This window comes from Sturnira hondurensis, unplaced genomic scaffold, assembly GCF_014824575.4.
Source record: "Sturnira hondurensis isolate 20B ecotype Veracruz unplaced genomic scaffold, ASM1482457v3 Scaffold0004136, whole genome shotgun sequence".
NCBI classification, from domain to species: Eukaryota; Metazoa; Chordata; class Mammalia; order Chiroptera; family Phyllostomidae; genus Sturnira; species Sturnira hondurensis.
The window spans coordinates 14,014,942-14,038,084 of NW_028076767.1; the positions used below are offsets into that span (position 1 = coordinate 14,014,942).

General features: G+C 37.3%; 1 protein-coding gene across 2 annotated transcripts in view; it reads right to left on the bottom strand.

The window, feature by feature from the left end:
* NAB1 (NGFI-A binding protein 1) overlaps nt 1–23,143 on the bottom strand; it is a 47,276-nt gene that overhangs the window by 21,916 nt on the left and 2,217 nt on the right. For both annotated transcript variants that reach the window (XM_037043749.1, XM_037043748.1), the window contains exon 2: nt 14,637–15,471. In XM_037043749.1, the coding sequence (XP_036899644.1) occupies nt 14,637–15,452 (816 nt within the window). In that variant the 5' untranslated portion in view covers nt 15,453–15,471. The remainder of the gene's footprint in view (nt 1–14,636; nt 15,472–23,143) is intronic.

The window sequence follows — 23,143 nt, forward strand, 5'->3', positions numbered from 1 at the left end:
TAATCCCCCTTTTCCACTAATATTCTTTACTTATACCATGTATTAAGGCAGAAATTTGGCTTATTTACATTAACATCTGGCATTGATTGGATGCTCAATAAATACTTCTAAAACAAATGGGGGGTAGTTGAATGTCCAGAGTGAGGCTGATGTAAATACTATTTGATACCATTTCAGTACCAGCCTATGCACAACCACAGAAAACAACTTTTCAACATAAACCAAAAACAATGTTCTAGTATTCCTTCCACCATCCTACCAAGAAAAACAACACAACGCATTCTTTGTCACTGAATTCAGGCTCCAACAGACAAACAAAGTAGACTGAACTGTTCAGGCCCTCAGGGAACTTTCTGGTAGGAAAACCGAGGCTAGAGAAACACATAGCTTACCCCAAGTTACAGTAAGAAGCCAATCATCAAACTTCCCTATCAAAAATTGTATTTTTTGTCAATGTTTTCTAGATTACACGCTCCCAGTAATTAAATCAACAGCCATTATCTTTTTTTAAATGATATTAAATACTTTTTAAAAACCATTACAGTTTTCAAACGATAATAAAATACTGAAAAACAATGGCTGCTCACTGTGTCACCATACTGGTTTTTTTTTCATTCTAAGTTTCTAATTTTGTGAAAAGTATAAAATAAGATATTCTCCCTAACGGGTTTACTTACTTCCTCCACTTCCTCTTTTCATGGCTAAAAATACCAAAATTCCATTCATAGCTTCATGTAAAAAATTTCTTAAAAGTTTGCTTTCTATCATTATAACTAGACTTAAAAAGTCTCCTTACTGGTAGCTAAAACTGTAACTTTTAACAATCAAATGACCGGGACTTTGGGTTCCTTACTGTCAGTATAAAGGCGCTATGTGGATGTTGTGGGGCAAGGAGGCTCAAAAGGTAACCAGAGCTTTCATTTCCGGCACGGGGTGGTGTCGGTACTCAACTGGCCCCCTCTCACAGATAACAACTACAATTTTTGGATAAAGTACATGGGAAACACATTATTTTAAATACATCAATGAGTCAGTAAAACAGTAAGGACTGTTGCTAAACCAAATGAACTTGAGCTTCAACCTTCACAGCCCAGTGTGGCTGGTGAGAGTGGAGAGAAAGTAGTGCGAGGAAACACCCAGGATCCACCAAAAGTGAGGGGTCTAAGACCTCTCCTCCGTAAAGCTAAAATCCCCGTGTTATATGTCTAATGTAAGGCTGACTCAGAAATACACCTCCACCTCCGGGGTAATGCAAGGGAAACTACTCGTCTTGGACCTTGTTACTGAGTGGGAGAGAACAGAAGATACTCTCTAGAGGTTTCATAACCCACATCAGCCCTCGTATTTTTAGCCCTAATTCACACTAAGCAGTCTGAGATTCTATTTTCACAGGGTCCCAGAGTTGCACTGTGTACATAGTACAGGTACCTGGTAGAAGCAAATGCAAATAACCTCTAGGAGAATCCCTTTCCTTCCTAGGCCTCAAAACAGTCCCACAGTTCCAAGAAAAATGAGATCATAGACAGAGATCATAAAACATCCAAAGAAACAAAAATCATCAAAAGTAAAAACCAGCAGAAACAGATAACAATCAGATGTCAAAGACTTCACTTACAGAAATAAAAGTTGAAAACATGACTAAAGAGTAATACAGTAAAAAAAAATACAAAGAAAAATTGAGAAATCAGAGGAGAAGAAACTGGGACAAAGACAAACAGAATTTCAAAAGCAGACGATAATCAGATAACCACTGACTTTTAAACACAACAATGAAAGCCAAAAACCAAGGAAACGGTATCTTTCATTGCTAAGGAAAAATAACTGACAATATAGAATTTGACACCCAGAGTAATTATCAATTAAGAATCAGGACAAAAGATCCAAGATAGCAGTGGAGTAGGTGAAAGCTGCCCTCAAGCCCTCCCAGGACCAAACTGGAATTACAACTGAATAGTAAAAGCAGCATCCTGAATAACAACTGAAGACTAGCTGAAGAGAAGTCTTATAACCAGGGACTTCCAAAAGAAACCATCTTGACACTGGTAGGAAAGGCAGAGACACAAAAAGGGCTGGATCCACTCCCACAGGCAGCAGCTGGAGGGGTATCTTGGCCGTGGGGAGTTCCCCTTGAGAGGTGTGGGGTCTAAACTCCAAGCTGGGCTCCCCAGCCCAGGGCACCGGAGCCAGGAAGAAGTACCCACATAATATCAGGCTGTGAAAAGAAAGTTTCTGTTCACCAGAAAGAGATGAGAGTCTGCTAGAGACACCAGCACCTTCTTAAATGGACTACCACGCAGAATTTTGTTTGCAGCCAGACCCTGGACTCCAGCAGAGGGAAGGCAGAACAGACTAGAGACACGAGGAGAAACTGGGGTTTGTGGCCCTGGGAAGGGAGCTGAAGGAACAGCAGTGAGGATCCCCATGCTGAGTCCCTCTCCCACACTGCAGATGCCATCTTTCTTAGATGGAGAATTCCCCTCCATGTGGCATTGGCCTGGGGGAAAGCAATAGGCCCACCCTCTGGATTCCCTCTTGCCCCACCCTGTGGAATTTATGCCCTGTTGGGGAGTATGCCAGAGGTTCTTTCAGTGACTAAGCCAAACAGGTAGCCAGAAGGAAGAGGTAGGCCAAGGCAGATCTCGGGGTGCCTTAGGACTTTTGCTGACCTGCCCCCAGGCCCCGTGCTAGTAAAAGGTGGGCTTGGTATGCACCTTGATACTTTCCACTCACACCCAGGCCCAGCAGAGGCAACCACACTGTGGATCGCTTGTAGCTCTAACAGGTTGCCGAGGACCAGTCACGGGCAGCATCTTACATTGGTCTGCACCAATGTAAGGCCCTCCCAAGAGGCTCAGAACCAACAAACACAGCTTCAGACAACATCAGAGTAGGGTCCAATAAGCTTCACAAGCAATATATCCAAAGGGAGATCTCAAAGGCACCAAACCCTGCTGAGGCAAATTCCACTCGCTGTGGTCAGCACCTACCTGCATAGCAGCTCACAGGCTGTGGATGGGGATGTACCTCAGAGTCATCCAGCCCAAGGGTCAATCCCATGCACGAACAGGCCAATGGCAATGAAGACTCAATTACAACAGGAAGGCCCACATAACCCACTCAATGGACATTTCTGGACCACCAGGTTAAGGTGAGCAAGAAGTCTGCACCACTGGACCCCACAGGACACACCTATTACATAAGGCCACCCACAAAGACTAGGAGTCATTGCACATCTGTCTAATACATAAAAACAAACACAAAGCAGCAGCCAAAATGGGGAGACAAAGAAGACCCAAACTAAAAAACAGAAGTAATCTCCAGGAAAAAAAGCTAAGTTAAATGGAGAAATGTAATTTATCAGATATAAAGGTCAAAGTAATGGTTATAAGGATGCTCAACAGCATGAAAAAAAAGACATAGATACCATAAAAAAGAACAGTCAGAAATGAAGAATACACTACCTGAAATGAAGAATACACTGGAAGGAATATACAGTAGGTTGGATGAAGCAGAGAATCAAATCAGTGATTTGGAAGACAAGGTAGAAGAAAACACCCAATCAGAGTAGCAAAGAGAAAAAAGATTTTTTAAAAAACGAGGATAGTTTAAGGGACCTTTGAGACATCATGAAGCATAACAACAACCACATTACAACAGTACCAAAAGGAGAAGAGAGCAAGGGATCAAGAACCTATCTAAAGAAATAATGACCAAAAACCTCCCTACCCTGGTGAAGGAAAAGGACACACAAGTCCAGGAAGCACAGAGAGTCGCAAACAAGATGGACCTAAAGAGGCTCAAACCAAGATACATCATAATTAAAATGGCAAAGGTTAAAAACAAAGAGAAATTTTTTTCATATTTCAAACTTGCCAATTATTTATTTTTTATTGTATTCTTCCACGACCATTTATCCTGTCTATACTCTTTCACCTCCATCCACAGCCCCCACCCCCCCATCCCCGCATTGTTGTCAACAAAGAGAGATTCTGAAAAGCCACAAGAAAAAGACAGACCATTACCTACAAGGGAGCTCCCATAAGACTATCAACTGATTTCACAACAGAAATATTTCAGGCCACAGGGAACTGGCATGAAATATTAAAGGTGCTGAAAAGTAAGGATCTACAACCAAGGATACTTTACCTAGCAAGGCTCATTTAAAATGGAAGGAGAAATAAAAAGCTTTGGGGATTTGTTACCACCAAACCACTATTACAAGAAATGTTAAAGGACCAAGGAGGAGAAGGAAGAAGAAGACAATGACAACAACACAAAGGAACGCAGTTAAAAGAAAAAATCACAATAAAGACATACCTATCAATAATCACTTTAAATGTAAATGGCTTAAATGTTCGACTCAAAAGACATAGGTTACCTAAATGCATAAGAAAACAAGATCCATATACATGCTGCCTACAAGAGATTCACCTCAGAATAAAAGATACACACAGACTAAAACTAAAGGAATGGAAAAAGATATTTTATGCAAATAAATAGAAAGGGGAAAAAAGGTGGGTAGCAATACTTACAGTTGACAAAATAGACTTTTTAAAAAAAGACTACAGTAAAAGACAAAAGACACTACATAACGATAAAGGAAGCAATTCAACAAGAAGATATAACCCTTTTAAACACTGATGCATCCCACAAAGGAGCACCTATATAAGTAAAACAAATCTTGATGGACATAAGGGAGAGACTGACAGTAATACAGTCACAGTAGAGGGTTTTAACAACCCATTGATATTAATGGATAGATTTTTCAAACAGAAAATCAACAAGGAGACAGCAGCCTTAAATGATACATTACAGCAAATGGCTTTAATAGATATCTTCAAAGCATTTCACTCCCAAGCAGCAGAATTCAAGTGCCTATGGAATATTTTCTAGAATAGATCACATCTTAGGACACAAGTCTTAAGAAATTTAATATGACTGGAATCATATCAAGCATCTTCTCTGACTATAATTGTATGAAACTAGAAATCAATAACAAGAAAAAACAACGAGAAAATCACACAATGACATGGAGACTAAATAACACGTTACTAAACAATGAATGTGTTAACAATGAGATCAAGGAAGAAATCAAAAGATACCTTTAAACAAATAAAAGTGAGAATGCAACCCAAAATCTATAGGACATAGTGAAAACAGTCCTAGGAGGAACTGACCACTGGAGGGACTGAGGGAAAAAAAAGAGACAAAGAGAGAGAAGAGAGGGAGAGACGGGGGAGAGGGAAAGAGGAAGCTCATAGGCACAGACAGAAGTGTGGTAATTGCTGGGGGGAGGGGGTAGTGAGGGTATAGGGGGGACAAATGGTGAGGAAAGATACTTAACTTGGGGTGGCAAACACACAATACAGAGAACATATGATATGTTATAGAACTGTGCACCTGAAACCTGTATAATTTTGTTAACCAGTAGCACCCCAATAAATTAAATAAAAGGGAAAAGAGAGAAAATACAGAGCAAGACCTGTGTATGATCTATTCTTCTGTAAAATACTGAATATAATCAAGTTTCTATATCTAATTATTATTTAAGAAATTATTGGGTATATATGAAACAAGGTTGATAATTTTTAAGCTAGGTAATGGCAACAGGGGAATTTATTGTATTATTCTTTCTACTTTGTTTTCCATTAAAACAGCTTAAAATAAGAATCAGGGTAAAAAAAATTGGAGCAAAATATTTTCTAGTAGGGTGGAGAAGGACAGAATTTGCCATTCATAGAACTTCATTAAGAAAATTCTACATGATATACCTCAGGCTGAAAGTAAACTTATTCCAGATGGTCAATTTGAGATATAAAAAGTTGAAAAGGGGAAGAAATACAAAAGAAATTAATGAAAATAAATTCAAAATATTAGTCACTATAATAAGTATAAATGAACCAAATGTTCTAATTGAAAGACAAAGAATGTTAAGACTAGGCCCTGGCTGGTGTGGCTCAGTGGATTGAATGACGGCCTGTGAACTAAAGGGTTGCAGGTTTGATTCTCAATGAGGGCACATGACTGTGTTGTGGCCAGGTCCCGAGTAGGGGACATGTCAGAGGCAACCACACACTGATGTTTCCCTCTCTCTCTCTTCCTCCCTTACCCTTTCTCTAAAAGTAACTAAATAAATAATAAATTTTTGAGAGAAAAAATGTAAGACTTAATTTTTTAAAAATCCAACTATTGGTATTTATAAAAGATATAGCTAAAACACGAATTAGGAAAGACTTAAAAGTAAAAGATGATTAAAAAGTTCTAATGATCAATTACTAACAAAAAGAAAGCACTTGTATTTTTATTACTATCAAAGAAAATAGGTTTTAAAGCAAAATGCATTATTAAAGATTAATATATAAGGTTATTGCGTAATATAAAGAGAAATAGATAACTCCACAATTACAATAAGCAATTTTATATTTTTAATTTTTTTACATTATTTATTTATTTATTTTTAGAGAGGGGAAGGGAAGGAGAAAGAGGGAGAGAAACATCACTGTGTGGTTGCCTCTCTCATGCCCCCAAATAGGGACCAGGCCCACAACCCAGGCATGTGCCCTGACTGGGAATCGAACTGGTGACCTGTGCGGTTCACAGGCCCGCACTCAGTCTAGAGCCACACCAGCCAGAGCACAGTAGGTGATTTTAACACACAACTCTTAGTTACTGATAGAGCAAGTCAAAAAAAAAAAAAGTAAGACTAGATAATTTGAATAACAGAGTTAATAAGCCTGTTGAAACAGACATACACACAACACTCTTCCATCACAACTGCAGAAACACATTAAAAAAACACTCACCACATACTGGGCCATAACTAAAATCTCCACAAATTTTAAAGGGTTGGCAATATGCGAGCTATATTCTCTGACTATAATGTAATTCAGTTAGAAATCCTTAGGAAAAATAATTAAGAAAAAACCCTCATACTTGAAAAATGAAAAAAAGCCCCACTTCTAAATAACTCAAGAGTCAGCAAATAAATTATAAAGAGAAATAATCAGAATTGAAAAATAATAACTTTGTATTAAGACTTTGAATGCTAATTCAATACATAGTGAGAGTTTAGAGCCTTAATTTTTTACATTAGAGAATAGCACTCATGAACTAAGCACCCAACTTACATGAGAAAAGGACAATAAAATGAACTAAGAAAACAGAACACACATACAGCACAACTAAGAATATCAACTAAACCAAAAGGTGCTTCTTGAAAAAGATTAAGAATTAGAGAGCTTTCTTCTGTGAAAGAAGAGACAAAATATTTCACCTTTACAGGCCAACATAGTCTATGCTACAACTACTGAACTCTGACATCATAGCTTACAAGCAGTCACAGACATAAACAAATGGGTATGGCTGTGCTCCAATATGTTTATCTACAAAATCAGGAGGCGGGCCAGATTTGGCCACAGGCTCTGGTTTGCAGCTCCCTGAAAAGATGAATGAAATTGACAAACATCTGGCAAAACTGATCAGGGGAAAATGGATTTAACTATAAAAATAATATTAGAGCTTAAAAACTATAAACAACTTTATGCTAGTGAGTTTATAAACTTAGATGAACACATTCTTAAAAGAATGTGACTTAACAAAAGTGGCTCAAAAACAGACTACCACCATGGCTGGTGTGGCTCAGTGGACTGAATGCCAACCTGCAAAATGAAGGGATACCAGTCTGTTCCCCAGGCAGGGCACATGTCCGGGTTGCGGGTCAGGTCCTCAATTGGGAATGTACAAAAGGTAACCCCTCATTGATGTTTCTCTCCCTCTCTTCCCCTTTCTCTAAAAATAAATAAATAAAATCTTTTAAGAAATTAAAATAAAATAAAAAAGAAACAGACTACCCTAAAAGTCCTATAATCCATTTTTTGAAATAAAAAGGAAATGGCCACGATTTGTGTTTAAGTATTAGATGCTGAAATCTAAGTTAGAGTTCAGAATAAAGCATCATAACTTACTAATAAATGTGTTCAGATCTAGCCCTGGCTGGTGTAGCTCAGTGGATTGAGTGCGGGCCTGTGAACCACACGATCATAGTTTGATTCCCAGTCAAGGCACATGCCTGGATTGCAGGCCAGTTCCCAGCAGGGAACTCACAAGAGGCAACCATACATGGATGTTTCTCTCCTTCCCTTCCTCTCTAAAGATAAATTTAAAAAAAAAATGTGTTCAGATGTATAGGGTTCCCAGATTCAGCATTATTCTCCCTCAAAACTAACACTGTTGAATTCCTCTGAAACACTCAGCCTTGACTTCTCAACATTACAATGGAAACTGACCTTATAAACTTGTCATCATCATCCTTATCTTGATAATGTGCTTACCACTCCAATTCCTGCAGAAGTTCTACGAGGTCTACAATGTACCAACGGACTCAATCTAACCCTCTTCCTCTTCCTAGCTTTGAGTTCTAGAGCTGCTTTGGGTAGAAGTTGCTATCTGCTGAGAAATATTCTATTATGCCAAGCTTTCCATTTACTTGTTTCTGAATATTACGAGCTCCTACATTCTCTACTGCCTTGCTATTCTCTCAAATCGTAGTTTTATTGCTTTTCATCCATTCATTGATTTAAGATCTGACTGTTTAGTTTACTACATATCTGCTAACACCTCTCTGGCTAGATGGAACAATGCCTGCCTGGACTTCTTTCTAGTACTGCTTCTGCGTTTGTGCCTTAGCCCCCGCCCCACACCAGCAGTTAGTGTGGTTTTAAGCCTCAGCCCTCACAACTATCTTCATGATCTGACTCCTATAAACCAGGCCATCCCTAGCCAGTTCCTAAGACCAGCACTGATTCTTTATCTTATAAAAAAGTATTTATAACAATAATTCATTCCATAAGTGTGAGAGTTGAAAAAAATCTTTTCAGATGTAGATAAGCGCCTACATCTTTCATCCACCAGAGACCTACATACAGCTCTGTCTTGAAAGATTAAAAGAACACTGTCCATGGGTTTATATATTTAAAAAGCCTCTCAGATATACTACCAACAGTTAATTAATAAGGCATATATTTCTTTATTTGGAAATTGAGGACAAAGCAGTAACATTCATTAATCTTAGGAATTTAGAAAAACTCAAAAAATCTCTCTCATTTTAAGTAAAAAATGTGAAATTACCATAATACCTAAAAGGTACATTTAATAGTACTTTTAATTTCCTCAGGATTTTATAACTTCTGCTATGCTTTTGAATGGTTATTACTTTGAAAAACAATCCTGATGTATAAACTTCTCTCCTGAACTATATTATTGGACCAGATTCACAAACTTGAGTTACAAATAACAAATGGTATAAGTTTCAAAAACATAAGCCACATTTTCCAAAGCCCCCACCCCCACATCTCAGCCTACTAGCATTCATTTTTAAGTATTCCCTTATTTTGGAAAAATCACAATGGTCTCATTACTTAAATACCATCTGTACCTATTTATCCAAAGAAGCAAAGAGCCCTTAAGCAAAAGCCAAGTGTGAAATAATTTGTTATGAAAATTTTTAAAGTACATTACAATTTTTTAAAATGATGTGAGGTCAAGTGGGTTTATTAAAGTAATTTTTAACATACTTTTGCTTTGATAAAAATACAAGTCTTATAACTAAACTTTGTGTTTCATATATGCCTGACCCATGGACACAAACAACGATATGGGGATTGCCTGGGGCAGGAGTTGGGTGAAGGTGGGCAAAGGGAAAAAAAAGTGGGAACGACTGTAATAGCATAAACAAAAAAAGCAATTAAAAATTACATGAAAACTGGATTAAAGCATGAAATGAAACTGCCAACATGTTATGCCCTTTGTTTTCTATTGCTGATAGCCTTTTAGTAGATTCTTTTATTGGTTCATAGGTAGTAAAAGTATCCAAGTATATTTGAATTATACCACTATGTGTATTAAATATACACTGAATTAAAATACTAAGTGTATTTTCTAGCTCCATTTACAAGTTCTTGTGAGTCAGATGTTGTATGGCAACAATAATTTATAACAATTGTAAAAGGTTATGCCCCCAAAAGATAAAATCACTGATTCACTTCATTTAAGTAATTTTGCTAACCAATTCTATGATCTTAAGCTCCGGTATACACTCATACCTAAACTCATTTATTTAAAAAAGTCAGCTAGTAAACTTGCTGCAAACATGATTAATATACAAAAGTCAGGCAGTGAGAAAAATTTTTTTAATGTGGTAAACATTCATCTACAACAATTTATTTATAACAATCCTGTATGTCTGTATATCCTATATTTAAAAATAAATTTACATTATATAGACATTCAACATACATATATATACTACGCAGCACATGACCTAACAAGAAAGGTGCAAAACCTATATAAACAAGAAACTTAAAAAATTATCCAGGAATATAAAAGATCTAAGGAAGTAACTACCGTACATACCTTGTATTACTGTGTGGGAGTTTTCACTATTGTAAAGTGTCATTTTTTTCCATATTAATCTCTACTTGTAAGGCATTTCTAATAAAAATACTAGCAGAAATTTTGGGGAAATTTGACAAATACATTAAAAAAATTTTCATTTGGAAGGAGAAATGCATAAGATTACCTAAAAAAACAGACGCTGAAATATAAGGCTATTGAAGGGGCACTTGCCTTTCTAGACATTAAACTATACTATTTAACTAAATTAATTAAAATAACTCTATACTGGTGAAAGATTAAAGAACTAGACTTATAAGCTCATATAAGACATAAAAGTAAACTTCCACATGGTAGTCTTAAAGTCCAAAGGACAAATGAGAATCTGGGAAGATATTTACAACATAAGACAAAAAGGTTAATATCCTTAGAATATAAAAAGTTCATACCAACCAATATTTTTAAAGATAAGACAAAGAATATAAACATAAAATTGAATCTGTTAAACATATAAAAAGATTTACTAAGCAAAGTAAATCTTAGCAATACAATTTTTTCCTCTACTAGACTGGCAAGGACTAAAAACAATGAGAGTCAATAACACTGTAACAATTACGTATGGTGCTAGGAAATACATGGTGCCAGGACAGTACTATGTACCACTGCTTGGGAAATAGCAAGGAAACACTTTGTAAAGTAGATGATTATCTAATCACTATGCTGTACACTGAAACTAATACAAAATACTTTTGAATGTAAGCTGTAATTGAAAAAATAAAAAACACTTTAACAGAATGACAAACACAATATTAGCAAAACAGTAAAGTGGAGAAATGGACACTTGCACATAATGATAGTGGAAGCGTAAATTGTTGCAGCTTTTAGAAGGCAATTTAGGAGTATGTACTAAAATATTAAACATACTTATCCTTTGATTCTATAATCTTACATGTTGAAACCTGTAGAAAAACACGCAAAAGTCTGTAAAGGTGCATGTGTATAATGTTCAACTATCACCATATTTATTATCAAAAAAGGAAACAACCTATATAATATCAAAAAGTGAATGGTTAAGATAAATAATGGAATAGAATGCGACTCATAAATAAGGTAGTTCTATAGGTACTGACTTAAAAAATATCTAATAGGTCTTCTGGCCAAGATGCTTTGCTTCCTTGCAAAACCAAAAGGATAAGAACCAATTTAAAAACAAAAAACAACCAAAACTACCAGAAAATCGAACTGTATGGAAGTCTGACAACCAAAGAGTTAAAGAAGAAACATTCAGCTAGGAGGGGTAGAGATGGGAAGCCTGAGCAGAGGGGACACATGACAAGGTGGCAGCTGGCAGAGTAGGTGGTCCCACACCCACAGTTGTGTGCAGATAAGCTGGGAGGAACAACCAGGGAGTGAGACAGACCATACAACCCAGGATTCCAACGTGGGAAATTAAAGCGTCAAAACCTCTGGCTGTAAAACTCTGTGGGAATTGCTGCAGGAGAAACTCCCAGCCTCACAGGAGAGTCTGTTGGAGAAGCCCACAGGATCCTAGACCATACACAAGCCCACCCACCTGGAAATCTGAAAGGGCACAATATACTTGTGGGAAGTGAGGGAAGTAATTGAAAGCAGGCAAGAGCTGAACAAGTGGTACTGTTCCATCTTGGACCCCTCCCCCACAGATAGTGCCATAACACAGCCAAGTGGGTTGCCCCACCCTGGTGAATACCTAAGGCTCTGCCTCTTACAACATAAACTGTGTCCTGAGACAAAGAAATATGGCCCAAGTGAAAGAACAGATCAAAACTCCAGAAAAAGAACTAAGTGATGAGATAGCCAACCTATCAGATGCAGAATAAAAAAACTGGTATTCAGGATGCTCACAGAAATGGTTGAGCTTGGTCTCAAAATAAAGGAAGAAGTGAAAGCTATACAAAGTGAAATAAAGAAAAAAACACAGGGAACCAACAATGAAGGGAAGGAAACTTGGACTCAAATCAATGATTTGGAATAAAAGGAAGAAATAAACATCCAACCAGAATAGAATGAAGAAACAAGAATTGAAAAAAATGAAGAGAGACTTAGGAAACTCTGGGCCACCTTCTGAATCATAGGAGTGCCAAAAGAGGAACAGCAAGAAACTGGAAACTTACTTGAACAAATAATGAGGGAAAACTTCCCCAATCTGGTGAAGAAACGAGACATATAATTCCAGGGAGCTCGGAGAGTGCCAAAGAAGTTGGGCCCAAATGGGAACATGCCAAGACACATCATAATTAAATTACCCAAGATTAAAGACAAGGATAGAATCTTAAAAGCAGGAAGAGAAAAGGAGACAGTTAGTTACAAGGAGTTCCCATAAGACTCTCAGCTGAGTTCTCAAAAGAAACCTTATAGGCAAGAAGGGGCTGGAAAGAAGTATTCAAAGTCATGAATGGCAAAGATCTACAGCCAAGATTGCTCTATCCAGCAAAGCTATCATATAGAATGAAAGGGCAGATAAAGTGCTTCCTAGATAAGGTCAAGTTAAAGGAGTTCATCATCACCAAGCCCTTACTATGTGAAATGTTAAAGAGATTTATCTAAGAAAAAGAAGAAGATCAAAACTATGAACAGTAAAATGACAATAAACTTACAATGATCGACAACTGAACCTAGTAAAAAACAAAAACGAACTAAGCAAAAACTAGAACAGGAACAGAGTCACACAAATGGAGACCACATGGAGGGTTATCAGTGGAGAAGAAGCTAGGGGAGAATGGGGGAAAAGGTACAGGGAATAAGAAGCATAATTGGTGGGTACAAGATAGACAGGGGGAGGTTAAGAATAATATAGGAAATGGAGAAGCCAAAGGACTTCTATGTACAACCCATGGATGTGAACTTCCAATGCTGGAAGGAGGGGGTTACAGGGAGGAGAGGAATAACGGGGAGAAAAATATGAGACAACTGTAATAGCATAATCAATAAAATATACTTTAAAACCATATCTAATAGTATACCATACTATGCATTACTGTTAATTTTTAAAAAGGAATTTGGAGAACAGTATGCAAATATGATCCCATATTTGTATATGTAAAGAAAAGCACCTAAAAGTTTACAGATTCAATCATTTTACATCCTTTTGCAATAACTGAACAGTTATTTTACAATAAATGAATATAATACAAATAAGTGTAACACAAAAAATAAATATTTTACAGTAAGTACATATTCTTTTTTGGTGTTAAAAAGTATAAATCTGGGGGAAAGACCTCATGTTTCTAACGTGAAATTCTGCGTCCAACTATACTTTTTTTTCAAACAGGGCTTATTTCTTTCTTCTAAAAAAGAAATGGCTATTAAAAATTGAGCTATGAAATATCCTTTAAGTTTTGAAAATGCACTTATTTTTCAAGCATTTGTTGGGTGTGTTAGGCTCTGAGGATATAAAAACGAATGAGATCTCATCTCTGCATTGAAGAGACCCAAATATTCTGAGACAGACTAGCACACAAATAAGTACAATAAAGTGCTGAAATTAAAGCTACTGCAATGTACTATATGTAGAGATAAAAATGAAAAGGTCATTCTAATTGAGAGAAAACATATCAGAAGAAAGTTAAGCTTATGCTTGAGTTAAATCTTAAAAATGTTGTGTTGGCCAAATGGACAGCAGAAAGGGAGTAAATGAAATGCTATGTATATATGCATTCTTACACTTAAGGAAAATATTTCTGGGTAGAGCATTGAAGATAAAACAGTAAGATATTTAAATGCCAAATTTCAAACCAAAACAATATAAATCCATCCATATACATGAAAACAAAGTTATAATTAATTCTTCCAATATTCACCTAATATAATCTTGTATTCTATGCTAGCTGAAAATGACTTTAAGTTCCTGTTAATTCCTACAAATTTTTTTTCTAAAAAATTTCCACAAAAATGTTTTTTAAATGATAAAACACTTAAAATCCCTTTTGATGTCTTAATTAAAAAACGAACTGTCTTGTAAAGACAAAGACTTTATGTCTCCACTGTTTAAATTTTTTTAAGCCATCCTGCACTGTAGTTCCAAAGTTCAACATAAATATACCCTAACACAATAAATTTGGTCTATTTTCATAAAGGACTTATATTCTGCGAAGACGTGTTTTTAATACTGCTTTCAGGGAGTATATCTCCTCCGCTGCAAATGCTAACCACACTTTTCTCCTAGGAACACAACATGCCACATACAGAGGAAAATATGGTCTTTTTACCTCGTGAAGTGTGAGATGCTTCCCATCCTTTCTCTTCGAGTCAAACCTGCCATATATTGCACTATATTTTCGAATTTCCTCCTCTTTGTGTGGATCATCATCACTCATCTCAAAGATGTGACCAATCATTTTGGCCAACTTCTTGTTGGTTTTTAGCAGCTCCTTCACTTCATTCAAGTCACTTTTTGGCAGTGTAGAGGCCATTCGCTCCACACACTCGGATACCGAGAGCGCGGCTGCGGCATCCAGTGCCTCACTGGTTTCTTTTGGGGAAGCAGGGGAGCCGAGATCTGCTGGGGAGAGGCTGTGCTCGCTCTCAGTGGCATGGTGGCCTTGCCAGAGTCTGGACTCACCAACACTTTGCAGCGCTAAGCTCCCCATATCAGATTTCCCCTGTCCCAAGCTCTGCACACAGGTGATAGCAGCACACTTGGGGACTTTCACATGAGGTTCCCGGGCATTGCTATTCCTTTCATAACTGTTACAGGATATTCCCAGCCACGTTGGTGATCCCTCTGGTAACTTATAGATGGGTATGCTACTAACAGGCAGGGAGGTCAGCGGCTGATTGAAAAGGCCAGGGTTTGTAACCCAGTCTCTCAACGCCTTCTGTAGCCTTCTAACATGAAGGGGCTTGCTAGCCATGCCCACAAGGGCCATGATTTCCAAGAATTCCTCTTCTCCAGCTTCACAGAGTTGCTGGACATCATCACCACCTTGTTGGATAAAGGCATCAAAATAAGAGAGCAGATTGGCTTTTTGTAATATTCTATACAGCTGCAACTCCCCCAGGGTCCTGGGTAAGGCCGCAGCCATCACTGTGGGTGTGTTTAACCTGCAAAAAGAAGAGAGGAAATACTCATCACACTTGCTCCAAATTTCTTAAACCCAGTATTTGTTAGACACTACAGAATTTAAGAACACAGATGGGCCCTGATGGGTATGGCTTAGTTGGTTGAGTGTCCTGCCAAGCGAGGGGTTGCTGGTTGATTCCCAGTCAGGGAACATGCCTGGGTTATGGTTTGGTCCTCAGTGGGCACGTGTGCAAGAGGCAACCAATAGATGTTTCTCTCTCACATTGATGTTTCTCTCCCTTTCTTCCTCCCTTCCCCCCTCTCTAAAAATAATAAATAAAATCTTTTTAAAAAAGGCTGAAGTATGGGAAGGACAGAAACAAGAAGCATTTGCATGGCAACTGACTGTGAAGGAAGCAAGCTCTCTGAACACAAGTATCTCATTTTTCTCTCCTAACAATCCCAATGGTCAGTATAATTGTTTCCATTTTAAAGACAAACATATAAAGGCTCCAAGATAAGAAGTAATTTGCCTGAGATCTCACAACTAGTTAAGCAGAAGTCTAGGGACTCAAACCAAGGGTCACAGGGCTTTATATCCCCTATTTTTTACTATATTCTCTTTGCTGCTTCTACGGTGTGGACAGAGGTGAAATAAGGGATAATCAAATTCAGAAGGAGGTAAGAAGGATATTATTACACCATTCCTTGAATACTTACTTTGTGCCAGATAATATGATAAACTATATTACATTATGTCTAATCCTCATCACAGCCTTGTAAGATAGATATAGCTTTTTGCTTTTTATAAAGAAAAAATAGCAACATTAAGTCTGACAGGCAGAGAAAGACAGTTTTCAGTATGAATTGGAGGTGAGAAGGTAGAAGGTAGTGTATTAGGAAACAAGAGAAAAAGAGGCAGGAAAAATTCAAACAAATAAATGACAAGACTTGGTGATCATTTAGGTATAAGTGATGAAGAAGAGTAAATGGTTACACTTCCTACAGTACAAGGAACAAAAGAGTAGCATGAGGATTGGAATACACATGTGAGAGTCTACAACTGTGGCAGGCATTGGGGATATAGAAAAATCAGGATGGATTCCCTTTCAAACACATTGCACTTTATGGCACAGGACTGGAGTCCGAGTGTGTGCAAGGGTTAAAGATATAGGATGAAATGAGGGAGGGTGAGTAAACCCTCCAAAGAAGCAACAGAGAGCCTAAGATAGAGCCACGAAGAAACATTTTAGAGCCCAAGAAAGACAGAGAAGCCTGCCTTCAAGGAGAAAGAACAAGACCTAGCAAAGTATGTCTTGACCTCATAGTAGCCTTTAAAACTTATTCAGTTGCCTGGAGACCTCCCACATACAAGGAGTTGGCCAAGTACTTCCATTTAAGAGAAACAAATGTGTAATAACGCACCCTCTTAGGATTAAAAGGACCCTGTAGTCCTCTATGGAGAAAATTACAGAAGGCCAAAAAAATACATACATCAGAGGAAAACGAAAGCTCCACTCTCAATTCAAAATAGTATGGAGCAATCATTAACTGGAAGATAAGGCAAGCAAGGGAATATCAGGAACATCCCTGAAGGCCAGCAATGCTACACAAAATTCTAGTCTGAGTCATCCTATCCAAGGAGAATGCATCCCTTTACTACTCTAAGGAGTAATTCCTGGGAAGCCCCAGGAATCGGGCGGGGGGGGGGGGGGGGGGTTGCATCTCCTGGAACCTGTGTGTTAACTACAATCTGCTTTGATCAACTAGTGACCCCCTCAAATCTTCAGACATTTTATTTTAAAAAGTCTATATTGCCAGGTGAATTGATGCCTTTCCAAGAAACATAAAATAAATTGAACTGGGACCCAGTAGATTCTACAAACACCCAGGAAATCACCTGGGGTGCTTTTGAAAGAATACTTTCCAGGTTTCTGACCTGCATCTCACAAGGCTCCCATGATTTAGCAAATTTGGCAAATCGCACTAGAAGATTCCTATTTAGCACCGCAGACCCCTATATGTCCTGTGATCACCTAGGTTAAGTCCACCTTCACGTTCATTATCACCTCAGTCCTCTAGACAAAAACACTCCTGCATCTTCTAAACTGCCCACAGGAGACTCCAGCAAGACACTGTATCATCCAGCTGGAAATCACCCACAAAAACACAGCTCTCAAGAGTTACAGACACAAGTTAAATTCTGTTTTTCTTCATTACAGCAAAGAGAAAGGCTTCTAGAAAGTGTCTAAAGTTAAGAAACTTACTTTCCCATCACACATCTAATGCGATAGCTCCACAGGGTACAAACTCAAGAGCACATAAATAAATAACATATACACACCTATATACACGCACACACACACAAAATCTTTCTTTATTGAAGGACTGTAACTATGCAAGGTTCATGCTATCATCAATTCTTTCATCATATGTACTCCCCCAAATTATGAAAGAGGACAGACTACATGAAAAAATCTAGATGGATAGAATTTTTTAATCTTTTTATAAGCAATAAGAAAAAAATACGTATTAGACAAATTTTTTTAAAAACTTAAAAGGAGAACTAAAGATCCAAACTTTGCTTTTATTCTTCTGAGATAAGGCAATGATTTTTAAAGATATTCATTTTCAACTGTTTATCCTTTCTCATCTCTACCCATAAAGGAAACCCCCCTAGTAAGCGCTCATGTGCTGGTGAGAAAGAAGTAGTTGTGATTATAGTACCTCTGTAAGGACTGATAGAACCAAGTGTACATTTCCAGGTATATATAAGTACAGGTATATATAAGTACGTGAGCTATTTAGAGTCCCAGGAGACTTTCTAAAGGCCCACTCTGTTTGTTTCCTACAAAAGCATGTTGTGATCATTTAAACACCCACCACTTCATATATTAACTGGATTTAAAAGAAAATATTTTATAAGATGAGTTTTTGTTTTTACAAACTCTAATCATGCTTCAACATGAAGGTCAAATCAAGAGCGAGCTTTCACTTTAGCTGCCCCTCTCCATCTGGAGTAAATATAAAAGAATCCTAGCACATTATACACATGTAGCTGTAACAGTAGTACAGTAAATCTACTTGGCTATTCCATGACTCCTCGTGTGTAATACTTAGCAAAGTCTTTACCAGTGTTTTAAGGGGCTGCTTCCTTGTGTCTCCTCCCTCTTAAGAGATTTTCCATGAAGGACCATCTTTCCTCTGTATTCCAGTACTGGCTCAGTAACTGGCATATTTGAGTAAGTGAAAAATAAAATGAGAGCGAGAGAGAGAACATATTGTCGGGTCCAGAGAAGGCTGAGTATACCTATGGCCAGGAGCATGGGATAGGCTTTTTTGGAAAAAGCCATGCAGATTATGAGGGTAGAAGGATGTCTGAGATGGGGTCAGGGATGCAGCAGGCATTTTTGAGGAACACCAGTGTATCTGTTTTATAGGAGCCTAGGGGCATGACAGGAACTAGAGAGAAAGGCGGAAAGGTAGGTGTGGGATGCCTACCTATGCACTGGAGGAATTTGCACAGGTGATTAAAGAGCCACATCTGTACTTAAGGAAATTAAAGCTGGCTCTGCAGAAAGGGGTGCATTGTGTATCAGGAAGTTGTTTTCAAAATTGGGATAAGAAGCAGTGAAAACTAGAATTAGGTGCTTTGGAGGCAGAGAAAGAAAAAGGATTGTAATGTGACTTAAGAACATGTAGATTTGAGGAAGGACGAGCAAAACACAAAGACGGAATCCTACTTTTATTAATTCAAGAAACTGGAAGAGCAATGGTTAAACTAAAAGAAATAAGAAAGTTGAGAAGAATAAATTTGGGAATCTGGAAGAAGGGAAGAAAATTAAATAAACAAGTTGCTTTTGGACTTAATTGGACTTATCAATTTTGAGATTTTGATAATCCCCCAGTGGCACAACATGCTAAATTATCATAAAAATGACTTGGGCTAACAGTTCTCAAACTTTCCATGTATGAAGATTACTTTAAAAATTGCAAATATTTCATTGATAGTTTCACTTTTACTATTTGTTGATTGAGAATACATATGACAACTAGTACTATGAATCTGGTTACACTTTAAAGTGAGTTTATATTTCATTGTCATAAAGTATGTATTTACTTTTCATTTGCTAAATGGACATGTTGAGAGGCATCTTACTTCATAGCCAGTGCTTGGTGTGCTTCTGAATTTCAGACCACTTTGAGTAACTCATGGCCCCTGACCCATGAACTACTGACCCCACCTACATTTAGCAGTTTGGAAGTTAAGACTGATAGGAGTGAGAGTTGAAGCTTGGGAGTGCATGCTATCATCGAGGGAGTATACAGAAAGACAGTAGAAAAGAGATCTAATTTAAAATTTTGAAATTAAAGTTTTGCAAAAACTTGCAAAGGGTAGATAGGTGAAAAGCATTCCAAGGATGTGAAGCTGCAGAGAGATTAAAGAGGCGGCCGGTGATAAGTCAGTAGTTATTCAAGAGTTTTGAGAGTTGTGGGGCCACACTGCAGGCTGAAGCTTGGAACAGACTGAGGCAGGATTGAAGGAACAGTTCCTTGCCCTAGAGACCACTGAGGGCCTCTGTCCTCAGAATGGGCAATGTCAGGGAAGTTTTGTTTCCCATAGCCATATTAAGTGCTTCCCTGTGGTTCAAGGTCTAAGCAGGAGTTATTGTTAGGTTATAAACTCCCTGAGGGTAGGGATTAGGTCTCAGTCATCTTTTATCCCCCTCTATTCCTAGCATAGTGTTCAATGACATTTCTGTAAAGGTTGTTCTCATGTGAAACTCAACATTTGAGTCAGAATCTGATCCACAGCCTCCTTTCATATTCCAAAAGGGGTGCCTTCTGTTGGTGTTCCAGTGCATTACCAACTTAAAAACAGCACATCCTGCTATTTGACCTACAATCTTCTTCATTCTCTCATCCTCACTTGCTTTGTCTTTCTTGCAAGGCTACATGGTGAGTTCCCGTAACATAGACATTTTTCCAATAGATCAAAGGGTGCTCTCCCAAATGCAAGAACTACACATGAGAGTATTACACATCATGTGTTAGTCCAACCCCAACCAGTATTTTTAGAAGTTAAAATGCAGCATAAGCTATCCTCAAATAAAAAATATATTATAAATGATCATTATAGTCAAGGGGACTCATAACCACTACTCTTAAATCCTCCTGCCCATGTCGTAGGAAATATAAATATAGGTATTTCATTTATCTATTCACACACTCACATACATACATACATAACATATGTATACACACTTAGGCAATCAATGGCATTCCAAAGAGACACTCTTCCAGGACTAGGGAGAAACGGGGGGCAAAAATTCTGGTAAGATCTGGCTTACACAGAAAAATATAAATTCTTTCCGACCAACACAGGCTAAATTTTTACTTTAAAATTATCTAGTTAACAGCAACTTACAGACTTATTAAAAATGACAAAAAACTTGGGAAGAGTTAGCTTATGAGTCATTTACATATTAAGGTGAATTAGTTCCACCAGACTGTTTTCTTCTTCACATCTAGACGAGATCCGGTGCACACTAATGGAATGAAAAGACAGATGGAAAATAGCAAGGAAGGAAATAGGAAATCTGAGGGCACTGACTATATTTAAGCCTCTCATTTACCACCAGGTTTGGAAGAGGGTAGCTTAAAGGCCTTGGGAGAAGGGTGTAATGGTTGTTCAACCTACACTTGAAAGTTGAAATTGAAAAGGTTTATAAAGAGAATCTGGCATAGGGAGGGATGAGCCTTAAGCCTAGGAAATGAATTCTTCTCACTTCTGTCCTAGTCCTAAAACTCAAGCTAAAATAATTAAACGTAGTTCAGTTACATCATTGGTTACTTAAGATTGCAGGGTTGGCCTAGGTATCAAACTCCAGTGTTTGTGTTTCATTTCAAGTACCAAACAAGTAACCCAGGGGCATTTATATTAGTAAGAATTCAGTGATATATCCTAAGTCCAGATATTTTTGGACCTTATTAGCCCTGGCTGGGTAGCTCAGTTAGTTAGAGTATTGTCTTGACAGGCCAAGGTTGCAGGTTCAATTCAGTCAGAACACATGCAACAATCTACCAGTAAATGTGTAAATAAATGGAATAACAAATCAGTGACTCTCTCTCTTTTTCTTCTTTCCTTTCTCTCTAAAATCAATAAATAAAAATCTTTAAAAAATATTTTTGGATCTTGCCCTGGCTGGTGTAGCTCAGTGGATTGAGCGCGGGCCTGTGAACCACACAATCGCAGTTCAATTCCCAGTCAGGGCACATGCCTGGGTTGCAGGCCAGTTCCCAGCAGGGGACTCACGAGAGGCAACCATACATTGATATTTCTCTCCTTCTCTTCCTCTCTAAAGATAAATAAATAAAATCTTAAAAAAATATTTTTGGATCTTATTACTGTCATAGCTATGAATTAAACATTAGCTTCTAATGAATTAATGGTAATTTGGGAAACTCAAAATGATTTCCTCTACTGATGACCCTTTTCTGAATTATGAATGACACTAGAAAAAAATTCTTATGACTTCTTAATGAAAGTGTAAGTTTAAATTTATCAAAATTAGAAAACAGTAAATCAGATTTATTCTATAATTAAACAATAATTATACACTAACTTAACTATAATACCACTAGGTAAAAACCAGCATCATTTAATATGGCTGGAAATTCTTCAATCAACCAACAGTCAAGTCATTCAGTGAACATTAAGTGCTCTCTGATCATGTAGTAAGCATGCAGTATATATAAATTTTAGTGTTTTCGGAAATTTCTCTTAAAAATTATAAAATTAACATACTGTGTAAATGAATGTGCAGTCCCCTAAATATAATGTGTTGAGAAATGACAAACTAGTTGAAAATTTAATGGTTATTTTTTAGCTGTGAGAATTCTGACAATATGAGGATTACTATTTTTTCCCCAACATCAACTTCTCTGATTTCCCAGTTTTTCCACCATTAAGCTTAACAGAGAATATTCAATTGTACCAGTTATTGAACACATCAGATCAGAAAAGAATTTTGCATTTAACATAGTAACTGTATAGTTCTTCATTGTATTAAAAATGAATGAAAGACACAGATAAGATAAAATCCAAACAAAGGGGCTAGCAAACTTATATTACACATGAGTATGACTTATTCCTTAATATGTTTAATAAACTCTATAATGAAATGTATGTACACAAGTTTCTTATACATTAGCAAAATCTTGAACTGTGTAAAACATATATAATGGTCATTTCCGTGAAAACAACAAAATATATGATTCTGTGGTATCCAGAATAGAGCCTCACAATTAAAGGTTTTATTTACAGAAATTTCATTTCCAATAATGCATACAAATAGCACCAAGAAAAACAATTAGACTTATTACAATGGAACAGATGAGGCCTAAGTCTTAGGACAGAGTCTAGGTCAACAGACACAAAACCCTGACATACTTCTATTTTCATCGAACCATCTCTGCTTTAAATATTTAAAGTTTACGCAATAAATTCTTCAAAGGTCTCCATCACTTTGTAATATATGTAATTTCTTCTTTCAAAGAATCCACAGTGCAAACCCCAAAATCCTTAATCACAAACCAATATGATTTTAAAGTAAGATTATAAGAAAATATCTAACACTTTAAATGATTCTCTAAACAAGAATGAAAACCTATTAACTTCCCTATAGAGCAATTTACTAGCCACAAAAAAAG